An 11,359-nucleotide genomic window follows, 5' to 3' on the forward strand; every position below is an offset into this window, starting at 1 on the left:
TATTTTTTTCACAGTGTGGGTGACTAACCTTTGGAACAAACTCCTAAGGGGGATGGTGGATTCTCCCCCTCTGAATGCCTTCAGATCAAGCCTGGCTGCCTTCGTGGAAGAGATCCACAAGTGCCTGGACTCCATAGAGGGGTAGCTGGGTGACATTCTCTGGCTTGTGCCATACAGGAGGTCAGACTAGATGATTGAATGCTCCCTTCTGGCCTTAAAATCTGTGACTGTAGTGAGCAAATCTACATCCCTCTCCTTTCCCAGGCTTACAGTTATTCTGTGGGGCACAGTAGCTGACACTGGGGTGTTGTAAGGTGCAGCTGGGGAGGCTGTGCTGGTTGGTGCTGATGCCTCTCATCTTCTATTTAAAGGGACGAACAGTTCTCGGTGACTTCGGTTCTGGCCTCAGACGTCATCCACGCCAGCAACAAGGATGTGCCCTGCATATTCCGGGTAAGTCCTGGGTGTCGGGACATTTACAATATTGGGTGTGCCTCAGGGCCAGAGCAGCAGCCGTAATCGCGTCACTCCAGCCCAGATCACATGACTAAGTCTGGCAAGTTCCATCTCAGCCGTCTTGTGGGTCAGATACTTATTGAAGTGGGCAAGTGCTACTCGGTTACAACACCGCTGCAGAGCTGGCATTATTGCATTTACACCAAGAGTAACTGACATCAGACTCCAGCCCTGATGTCACTGCAGTCAGGGCTTGATCCTGGACTGACTCGGGGAAGCTGAGATCCGAATCCGGCCCTGGCCCCATTGTAGTCAGGGCTTGATCCCGAATTGCCCCGGGGGATCTGAGATCCGAATCCGGCCCTGGCCCCATTGTAGTCAGGGCTTGATCCCGGATTGACCCCGTGGGGAGCTGAGATCCGAATCTGGCCCTGGCCCCATTTTAGTCAGGGCTTGATCCTGGATTGACCTGGGGGATCTGAGGTCCGAATCTGGCCCTGAACCCACTGCAGTGGGGGGGGGTGATTCCAGATTGACCTCGTGTGAGCTGAGCTCCGAATCCAGCACTAAACATCTGCATCCTTCAGAATAACGCTAAACTGCCCTCCCTGCTCCCCATAGATTACAGCCTCCCAGTTGGCCGCGCCCCCCAGCACCAGCTCCCTGCTGCTCCTTGCTGACAGTGAGGCCGAGATGAAGCAGTGGGTGCAGGTGCTGGTGGAGCTGCACCGGATCCTGCAAGAGAACCGGCACCACGACCGCTCCGTCTATATCCTCAAGGAAGCCTATGACAACGGCCTGCCGCTCATATCACAGGCCCTCTCCGCTGCTATCATTGGTGAGCTGGCATGGGAGGCAAGGACAGACCACCCAGGGAGGATAGTGGAGTCTGCTGGGTGAGGGGAGGGGTTGGGAGCCAGGACTCCTGGGTTCTATTCCAGGTCTGGGAGGGGAAGTGGGGTCTAGTAGGTTAGAGCAGGCGGTGACGGGGGGTCAGGACTCATGGATTCTATTTCCTGATGTGTCACTGACTTCTATAACTTCGGGCAAGACCCTGCGCCTGCCTTTGCTTCAGTTTCCCCCTTTGTAAAATGGGGAATAATAAAATCCCCCAGCTTCCCAGGGGTGCCGTGGAGCGGCGTCTGACAGCAGTCAGGGCCCATAGGGAGGAGCCAGCCAGTCTGTGCAGCCGAGCCTATTCCACATCCAGGCGGCCTCACTCTGACACTTGCCACTGTCCTGCTTGCAGACCGGGAGCGGATCGCGCTGGGAACTGAAGAGGGGCTGTTTGTGATTCACCTGCACACCAACGGTAAGAGCTGTCACGGGATGAGTTTGCAGACATTTGGGGAGGGGGGTTGGAATGACACACACTTGCAGCTGGGCTGGTCCATGGACCAGCACAGGGAAGAGTTGGGTGGCCTAACTTGGCACCAGTTAAGACTCTGGATCAGATTCTGATCTCGGTTACACCTTGGTGTAAATCTGGAGCTGCCCCAGAGAAATCCTTGAGGCAGACTGGATTTTAGTTATACTACTTGTTATATATAAATGGCTAATAAATCTGGTGTTGCTGGTCAGTGGACTTAGGAGCACATTTTATTGTTGGTTACAAACTGGAGTAAGTCAGGAGTAAGTCCATTAAGTCATTCTGATCTGTTATGAACAGGAGGGTACATCTTGGGTATGAGACAGATTCTGTTAAATCTGGTGTAAATCTGGAATAACTTCGTTAAATGAATTGAGTTTAGGGACCATGTTCTGATTTCAGTGACCTACGGTTTAAGTCTGGAGCAGTTCATTTTGAGATAATTAAAACAGAGCCGGTCTCTGTTACACATTGGTATAAATCAGGAGTGACTCCATTGACTTCACTGGGCTCAGAACTGCATTCTGGCCATGGTTACACGCTGTCTGAAGTAGCTGCAGTCAAGTTGTTGAGCCATATTCCAGCCTTGGTTACAAACCTGGTGTAAATCTGGAGTAGCTCCACTGAAATCACTGGGGTGTATTCTGATTTCAGTAACACACTGGAGTAAAGCTGGAGTAATTCATTCTAGGTAATTAAGCCAGATGCTGGTTTGACCTTAAATGCTGGTGTAAATCAAGATTAATTCCACAGAAGTCAGTCATACGCTGACTTCATTTGGAGCCATCGGGTCACACCCTGACATTATACATAAATCCAATACAAGTCCACCTAGCCAAGTTCTGGTCTCTGGTTGCTCATGGAGTCACTCCAGATTTACACCAGTTTGTAACAACAGAAGTCCACCGAGCCAGATTCTGATCTAGGTTACAAACCACTGCAAAGGCAGAGTAGTAGCTCATTTTGTTAATCAGGGTCACTCTGGGTTTACACCTGTTTGTAACTCTTCCGAGCCAGAGTCTAATATCGGTTACAAACCAGCGTGACTCCTTGAGCTACTCTGGATTTAATCAGGGGTTGCTCCAGGTGAGTAGCTGAGCTAAGTATTTCCCTTCCCAGTGCAGTCTCCATAGCACTCTGGCAATGCAGCCCCCCTGTGACTGTACATCTCTGACTCTCATCCTTTGTCTGTCTCGGTTTGCAGAGGTGCTCCAGCTGGGCGACTGCCGGCGGGTCCAGCTGCTCCTGATCTCCCCCAAGGCCCAGGTGCTCTCGGTCCTGTGCGGCAAGAACCACAGCGTGCGCCTCTTCTCCTGGGTCGAGCTGGAGACGCCAGAGTCCCCGGGGACCAAGATCGCCGAGACCAAGAACTGCCAGACCATGGTGTCGGGGCTGATCTGCCGGGGAACCACCTCTGTGCTGTGTGTGGCCTCCAAGCGCCAGGTGCTGTGCTACCAGCTCACCCCCTCCCGGCCCCACTCCCGGCGCATCAAGGAGATCCAGGCCCAGGGCTACGTGCAGTGCTTGGACATCATGGGCGACCGGCTGTGCATAGGCTACCCCTCGGGCTTCTCCCTCTACCCCCTGCTGAACGAGGGGGCGCCCATCCACCTGCCCCACCCCGAGGACCCCCGTGGAGTGGCCGTGGCCCAGATGGAGGCCCTGCGGGCCGTGGAGGTCAGCCTCAGTGAGCTGATCCTGTGCTTCAGTGGGCTGGGGCTCTACGTGGATGGGCAGGGCCGGAGGACACGGCAGCAGGAGCTGATGTGGCCGGCGACCCCCCTGAGCTGCTGTGAGTGGCGGGTCTGTGGGGTCAAGGGAGGTTGGGGGCAGGCAAGGGCAGATGGGGGCGGTTCCTGCTCTCAGAAATGCTGCATGCATGGAGCAGAGGAGAGCTCTGTTCTCTCCAGCAGGGGGCAGCAAATGCCCCATCACCAGAACCAGCTGCGCCAGATCACACCCAAGGCCATCTAGCCTGGTAGCTTCCCCCTCCACTCGCCTGCCACCCTGGATCACACCTGTGGGACCCTCTAGACTAGTATCGCCACAGACCCACTGGATCACACCCGTATCTAGCCCAGTATCACCGCACCACGACCTCTCTGCTGCCCCGAATCAGACCTACGTTCTAGCTCAGTATCCTGTCTTTGACAGGCCAACACCAGCTGCCCTCTAGTGAGCACCCAAGGGAACCAACAGCTGTACTGGCTGGGATTTGCACACGGGTTTAAAATGCCTTTGGTCTCTCAACTCCTAGGCTACAGTGCCCCCTACCTGAGTGTGTTCAGTGAGAACGCCCTGGATGTGTTTGATGTGCGGAAGGCTGAATGGATACAGACAGTCCCTCTGAAGAAGGTGAGGCTTTGGGGGGGGAAACAAGCCCTGGGACCCAGGATTTAGCCAAGTCTGGGGGTGAATGTGGGGCAGGTAGGCCAATAAAGCGCAGCAAAGCTTTTAATGGTTTGTTCTTATTTTAATGGTCCATTTAATGGGGCTGGGAGCCAGGACTCCTGGGTTCCATTCACAGCTCTGGGAGAGGAGCAGCTTCTAATGGTTAGAGCAGCGAGGGCCTGGCAGTCAGGGCTTCTGGTTTATATTTCCAGTGATGAGAGAGGAATGGGGTCTAGTGATTGGAAAAGGGTTGTGCTGGGAGCCTGGACACCTGGGTTCTCTTTTCGGCTCCGCCACCATCTCACTGTTTGAGATCTCACAGCGTAGGGGGTTGCGATGACCTGCCCCTGCAGCAGCTCCTTGGGAACAGCAGCCTTCTGGGAATGACTCTTATTCTCTTACTCAGGTGCGGTCCCTGAACTGCGAGGGCTCCCTCTGCACCTATGGCAGCGAGAAGGTGCGCCTGACCTATCTCAGGAACAAGTCTGCAGGTAACCATCCACCCCGTCCTGCTCCAGGCCGTGCAGTCAGAACATTGGCTGGGGGGGCTCAGCCCTGATCTCATTTACACTGACCGCAGTGTGGACTAGAGCCATGGAAGTCAATGGAGTTACCTGGATTGATACCAGCGTAGCAGCTAAAGGCACTGGCTGCTGTCAGAGATGTGGGCTCATGAGTCAGTTCTGGTTCTGGCAGTGCACCTGGACTAATAATCGTACTGCCAGCTCGAACTCCATGCAGCAAATACTAGTAACATTATGGTAGCAGTATTACGGCAGCTCCTAGAGGCCTCATTAGGGTCCTGTGTACATTATTAAGAGTATTACGGTAGCACCTAGAGCAGTGGTCGCCAAACTTTTTAAGTTGTGCTCCCCCTTACCCCAAATATAATCTCCCCCACCTTCCCGGGAACCGCAGTCAGGGACTGAGGCAAGAACGGGAGCTGGGGGCAGAGTGGGACTGGGTGGCGCTCCCTCATTGCGCTGGCCCGGGCCCGCTGCACACCCTCCCAAATGTTCCTCTGCACTCTCCTAGCGGGGTGTGCCCCACAGTTTGGGGACCACTGATCTAGAGGCACCAAAGAGAGATGAGGGCCCCCATTATGTGCTCTCCATTATTAGTAGCTTTATGGTAGAGCCTAGTGGTCCAAGCTGAGATTGGGGTCCCATTGCTAATATTACAATAGTGCCTCATGGCACTGACCAAGATTGTGCCAAGCGCTGCACAGTGAGAGACAGTCCCTGTCCGGAAGGGCTCACAGGCTGAATGGACATAGCTGGGACGGGAAACAGAGGCGCACAGGGTGGAAGGGGTTTGCCCCAGGTCAATGGCAGAGTCGGGAATAGAACCCAGGACTCCTAACTCCCGCTCCAGTGCCGCAAACCACTAGCCCAGGAGACGCAGGCACCTAGTGGCTGAATGGTGTAACTGCAAGTAGACCCATCTTCGCAACCTCATTCCGCCCCTCTGCTCCAGACCAGGATGAATTCAGTGTTCCTGAGACCACAGACAACACCCGGCGGCAGCTGGTGAGGACCAAGAACAAGCGGAAATTCTCCTTCCGTATATCAGCAGAGGAGCGGCAGCAGCAGAGGAGGTGAGGCCAGGGCTGGGGGGAGGTGTGTGTGTCCTGCACTACCATCCTGTCCTCACCCGGAAGCCTGGAGGGCAACAGAGACTTGTCATTCCATCCTAACTAGCATGGTGCACATGCTGTCTGTAGTCATGGGAATACTGTACGGATCACAGTCGTGCCTAGAGCCCCGAGCCCAGGTGAGGGTCCCACTGTGGTGTTAGTACTATTACAGTAGTACCTCCAGGCCTACAACTCATCCTGCCTGGCACAATGCAGACAGTCCCTGCCCTGAAGGGCTCACAGGCTGAGCAGACAAGTAGATGGTTCTCACCATGTTACGGGGTGGGGGAAACTGAGGCACAGGAAGGGAACAGTGACTTGGGCAAGGTCACACGGGAAGTCTGTGGCAGAGCCAGGAACTGAAGTGAGGTCCTCTGAACCCATGGCCGGCACCTTACGTCCAGTGGCAGTGCTAATGGGGGGCGGGGGAAGTGACTGCCATCAGGTGTATGTGTGGTGCCTTTCCGAGCACGTTACGCAGGTGACAAACGGAGACGTACAACATGAATGTTCACACGGCTGGAGAGCCTGCCCCACACTTGCCCTGCAGTGGTGGCTCCTGTCCAGCCAGGCTGGGCCCAGCTGCTCACGCTGGGTGCTGCGATCTGGGGCACTGAATCCTGTGTCTGTGTGTGTTCCCCCACTGTGTCTGTCTGTCTCAGCATGCTCCCCTCCCCCCCCCATGTCTGTCTGTCTAAGCATGCCCCTCTGCTGGTGTTGCAGAGCCCACGGTCAGGGCACGCTCCAGCTATTCACTGCTCCTCTCTGTTCCCCCTGCAGGGAGATGATGCGAGACCCCAGTGTGAGGTCAAAACTCATTTCCGGCCCAACCAACTTCAACCACCTGGTGCACGTGGGGCCGGGTGATGGGCAGCACCGGCTGCAGGACCTGCCCACAGTGAGCACAGGGGGCGACCTGACCAGTGAGATGCTGCCCAGGGCCGGGGGGGGGGGGGGGGGGGCTGCAACCACTGCTGGGTTTGCAGAGAGGGCAGGATCTTCTGCCAGGGTGGCGTTTACCAAAATCTAGCCCTCATGATTGCAAGAGACCCTACAATAACAAGCCAGCCTGGGTGAGCTGGAACAACCGTACAATAACAAACTTGCCCCTGCAGTGAGCCTTTGGTGACCCTACAGTGACAGACTGTCTCTGGTGGGCCTTTGGCAACACGATGTAACAAGCCACCCTTGGCTTGGCGGTGTCACCCTTTGAAGGGACATAAGCAAACAGTGAGAGTGGGGGAGGGGTTACCTGGTGAGCACCCCCTGCCTGTGCTCTCCTGCTGATGTCCCCACGCTGAGCTGGGCTCCCCCCGCCTCTGTGCTTCCCCTTTCTGGGCTGCCAGCCCTACACTGATTGTGTCTCGCAGGCACAGGAAGAGAAAAGACGGGAGTCACAGGCCAGGCTACGTCGGCGCAGCTTCCCCAAGACCCGGCCTCCATCGTCCTCGGGCAGCGACACCGCCCTGGGGGACTCTGCATCTGGTAAAGGAATCCCACGACTGGAGGGGAAGTGAATCAGGGAGGGAGACACCCCTCAGGTCCTGTCTGGCCCAGAGTGGAATTACTCCCCCAGGGGACAGCCAGTCCTGTGAGATTAGCTGTGCTTCTCTGTTCTCACCCCTGGGGATCGCTGCCTCCCCATGCACCCCAAATCCCTGAGGCCACATGAAAGGACCCAGAATTCCAATGGGACCCTGAGCCCGTTAGAACAGGACAAGGATTCCTAGTGGTTAGGGTGGGAGACATGGGAACTAGGACTCCTGGGTTCTATTCCCAGCTCTGGGAGGGGAGTAGGGTCTAGTGGTTCTAGCAGGGTAGGGGACTGGGAGTCAGGACTCCTCGGTTCTATCCCTGGCTGTGCTCAGGATTTAGGACCCAAGCTGGTGGTGGTCCCAGATTCCCTGTGCAGTAGCTGGGAAGGTTTGCACCAGCCAGTGACTACAGCTCTCTGTCCCCTTGCAGCGAAGCGTAAATCGGGCAGCTCCATCTCTGATGACTCCTTCACCTCCCCACAGGGCCTGTTCACAGGCACTGACATGCTGACGGAGGTAAGAGACCCCAAGCAGCCAGACCTGGCCGAGGAGGGACAGGCCTCCCTTGCCAAAACCCTCAGCGTCACCCCACTGAGAGGTGAGGGGCTGCAGCACCCTAATTCTTCAAGCTATTTTTCAAGAGACAGCCTGGTTTGGTGGTGAGGGTCCTGGGCTGCAAGTCAGGACTCCTGGGTCTGCCACTGACCTGCTGTTTGGGCAAGTTCCTTCCTTTCTCGGTGCCTCGGTTCCCCTCACCCTGTGCAGCATGGTGGGGCCCCAATCTCATTGTGGGCCTCTAGGCGCTACTACCGTAGCACTGGTCCACTGAGCAGGACCAAGTAAACGCAGCGCATCCCTGACAGGTGTTTGTCCAACCCATTCTCAAAAACACCAGCTGAGGCCTGACCAGTGCTGAGTAAAGCCAGACAGTTATCTCCTATGTCTTACATATGGAACTCCCATAAATACACCCCAGAATATTAGCCTTTTTCACAGTTGAATCACATTCAAGTTGCGATCCATGCTCATCCACGATCCTTTCCAGCAGCTCGACTGTCTAGCCAGTCATTCCCCATTTTATAGTTCTGCATTTGATTTTTCTTCCTGAGTGTAATACTTTACACTTTTGTCTTATTTTCATCTTGTTGATTTTAGCCCAGTTCTCCAATTTATCAAGGTTGTTTTGAATTCTAATCCTGTCCTCCAAAGTGCTCGCACCCCCCACAGCTTGGTGTCATAAGCAAACTCTCTATTCCATTATCCAAGTCATTAATGAAAATAATGAATAGTACCATGCCCAAGCCAGGCAGACTCCCGCGGGATCCCACTAAATGCATCCCCCCAGTTTAACAGTGAACTGTAGCTAACTACTCTTTTGAGTTCAGGTTTTCATCCAGTATTACAGTAATTCCATCTAGACTCCATTTCCTTAGTTTGCTTTTGAGAACGTCATATGGGACTGGGTCAAAAATCAAGATAAATCCCATCTTCTGCTTTCCCCTAGCTGCTAGGTCAGTCACCTTGTCAGGGAAGGAAATTGGTTTGGTTTGGCATGATTTGTTCCTGACTAATCCTCTAGGTGCTTACAAATTGATTGTTTACTAATTTGTTCCAATATCTTTCCAGGTATCAAAATTAGCCCGACTGGTCTGTAACTCCCTATGTCCTCTTTTTCAAAATAGGGACTTTGTTTGCCCTTCTCCAGTTCTCTGTGAGCTCACCCGTCCTCCATGAAGTCTCAAAGATAATTGCTAACGGTTCCAAGATTGCTTTTGCTTAGTTCCTTAAGCATCCAAGGGTGAATTTCATCAGGCCCTGCTGACTTGAATAAATCGAACTTAGCTAAATATTCTTTAACCTGTTCTTTCCCTATTTTGGCCTGTGTTCCTTTCCCCTTGTTGTTAATAGTAGTTGTGTTGAGTATCTGGTCACCAGGAACATTTTTAATGATGAAGCAAACAATAACTAACTGTCTTGGGGTCCTGATTTTGATTGAGGCCTCTGGGTGTTACTGCAACCCACATGGTAATAATCACAGGCTGCCCTGCAGTGCCAGCTCCTTGCTTTTGGCGGTCCCCCTCCACCCTACCCTTTTAACTCTTCTCTCATTCCTTGCAGATCTCGGATCAGACCCGCAGCCTCCACCTCTCCTTCAGCTCCAGCCACGGGAGCTCCAGTTCTTAAGGTGGCAGGACCGATGCCACAAACCAGACCCTCTTGCACATGATAATCTGTGTATTTTAGCCGGAGATGCCATCGCAAGGCGCTGTAACGTTGCTGCTGTCACTGCTGTCAGTAGAACATTCCCCTCGCTGAGGTTGTGCTCTGCAACCGGGGAATTTGTCCATCCTGTATTGAAATACATAAATGTTGGTACCAAAATATCTCCACCTATCTCCCTGCATCACCCAGACACACCACTTACTGTCTCTGAGACACCCCGTAGAGAGAGGAAGCTGCAATCCGCTAAGGGTTAAAAGTGACGATAGATCGCTTTCGCAAGGGAGAATAGCGCCTCCTTGCTTGCATTCCGTTCTTTGCCTCTGGATAGCCCAGTGGGATGATGCCCCAAGTGGTGAAAAGCGTGAAAGGGAGCAGGTGAAAGTGCCCCCTAACTTACCTGGGGAGTTGGAGCTGCACCGCCTGAAGAGCACACCCTGCTGGCCACGGGTAGTACTATCGCAGTACCTGGAACCACTAGAGCAGAAAGCATCAAAGATCATGGTGGGGGTGTTGCTTCTCCCAGAAATCCCCAAATCCTAGCAGCCATCTGAATCAGGGACGGATGCTGCTTTTTTTAAACTGCTGTTTAACACAAAGGAGTCCAGCTTGGGCCAGACTCTGATCTCAGTTATCATCTGTATCGATCCATTGGAGTAAATCTGGTTTCACAGGGCTCTATCTGGATCGTCTTGTGCCATTGTATATCCAGGGTTCTTTTTGAACTACTCAGGGATTGGGTTGCTTTGCTGAATCATCACGACATTGTTTAATCCTGCTTGTATTTCCTTAAACCTGTCATAGTTCTGCAAGAACCAAAGATGCTGAAACCAAAGATTATCGATTTCCATGCAAAGGAGGGAGAGAGAATCCTTCCAGGAATTCAAATTTTGGGGGACATTTATTTAAAAGTACAGGGTGGGTCAAAGACCGGATTTATTTAGGAAGCAAATGTGTAAATACTTGGACAACTGCACCATTAAATGCTGTGCAAAGGTTTGCAGTCTGCTCTGTTCTATACAGCAAGGGAGGATGTGCTGTAAGAAAGAGGGACAGAGGCAACTTTGATATATCTTTGATATAAGGATCATGGCTTGTGGGTGCATTTAAGGGGGTGTGACAATAGCGTGATTAAGCTTTGGAACAGTTGTCCAAGAATTGTGGACTGATTTTCCATTGCTGGCAGTTTTTACATCAGACAGGAAGACAAATGAGATGACATTAGTGGGCTCTTCTAGCTTTCAACGCTGTGACGATTACGTTTTGCCCATCTACATTACAAAGGCAGCATTAAAACTTGCTCGTGCCTTGGCTGTATTAGTGCAAGGTTTGGCTCAACTGTGTTATGAACAGATGAAAAACCCATGGCCCCCTGTTGTTAGTTATGGGTTTGCTGCAGTTGCAGAAGCCAAATGTGGGGTCCAAGCATCCGTTGCAGGCCCAGGGCTGCTGTAAGTGACCCTGCGTTTGCCAGCAGGCGTCATGGGATTTTATTTTAAATAGGTTACCCAAGTGCAAGTTCCAGCAAAGAGGGCCATGGTGCCTGAGCAGGAAAACAGCCTGGGAATCAGTGGGTGCCTGGCTGGCAGTGACCCGGGTGAGGGGATGCGTGCTCTCTCAGTACAGGAGCTGCGGAAAAAATAGTGACCAGAAGCAAGTTGGGAAAATTCCCCCTCTGCGAGGGTGGGTTGCAGAACTGCCTCCTCTGTGCAGGGGCTAGTTTAAGGCCAGGCCCTGGGGAGACGCCCCCCC

General features: G+C 53.2%; 1 protein-coding gene across 1 annotated transcript in view; it reads left to right on the top strand.

Moving 5' to 3' along the window:
- CDC42BPG (CDC42 binding protein kinase gamma) overlaps window positions 1-9,571 on the top strand; it is a 61,445-nt gene extending 51,874 nt beyond the window's left edge. The window contains exons 26-36 of the mRNA XM_077821257.1: window positions 372-453; window positions 1,078-1,294; window positions 1,706-1,768; window positions 3,030-3,617; window positions 4,083-4,180; window positions 4,623-4,707; window positions 5,693-5,813; window positions 6,633-6,750; window positions 7,223-7,337; window positions 7,818-7,903; window positions 9,506-9,571. Of these exons, the coding sequence (XP_077677383.1) occupies window positions 372-453; window positions 1,078-1,294; window positions 1,706-1,768; window positions 3,030-3,617; window positions 4,083-4,180; window positions 4,623-4,707; window positions 5,693-5,813; window positions 6,633-6,750; window positions 7,223-7,337; window positions 7,818-7,903; window positions 9,506-9,571 (1,639 nt within the window). The remainder of the gene's footprint in view (window positions 1-371; window positions 454-1,077; window positions 1,295-1,705; window positions 1,769-3,029; window positions 3,618-4,082; window positions 4,181-4,622; window positions 4,708-5,692; window positions 5,814-6,632; window positions 6,751-7,222; window positions 7,338-7,817; window positions 7,904-9,505) is intronic.
- The last annotated feature ends 1,788 nt before the right edge of the window (window positions 9,572-11,359 follow it).

The sequence above is a fragment of the Eretmochelys imbricata genome, chromosome 7 (assembly GCF_965152235.1).
Source record: "Eretmochelys imbricata isolate rEreImb1 chromosome 7, rEreImb1.hap1, whole genome shotgun sequence".
Classification (NCBI taxonomy): Eukaryota; Metazoa; Chordata; order Testudines; family Cheloniidae; genus Eretmochelys; species Eretmochelys imbricata.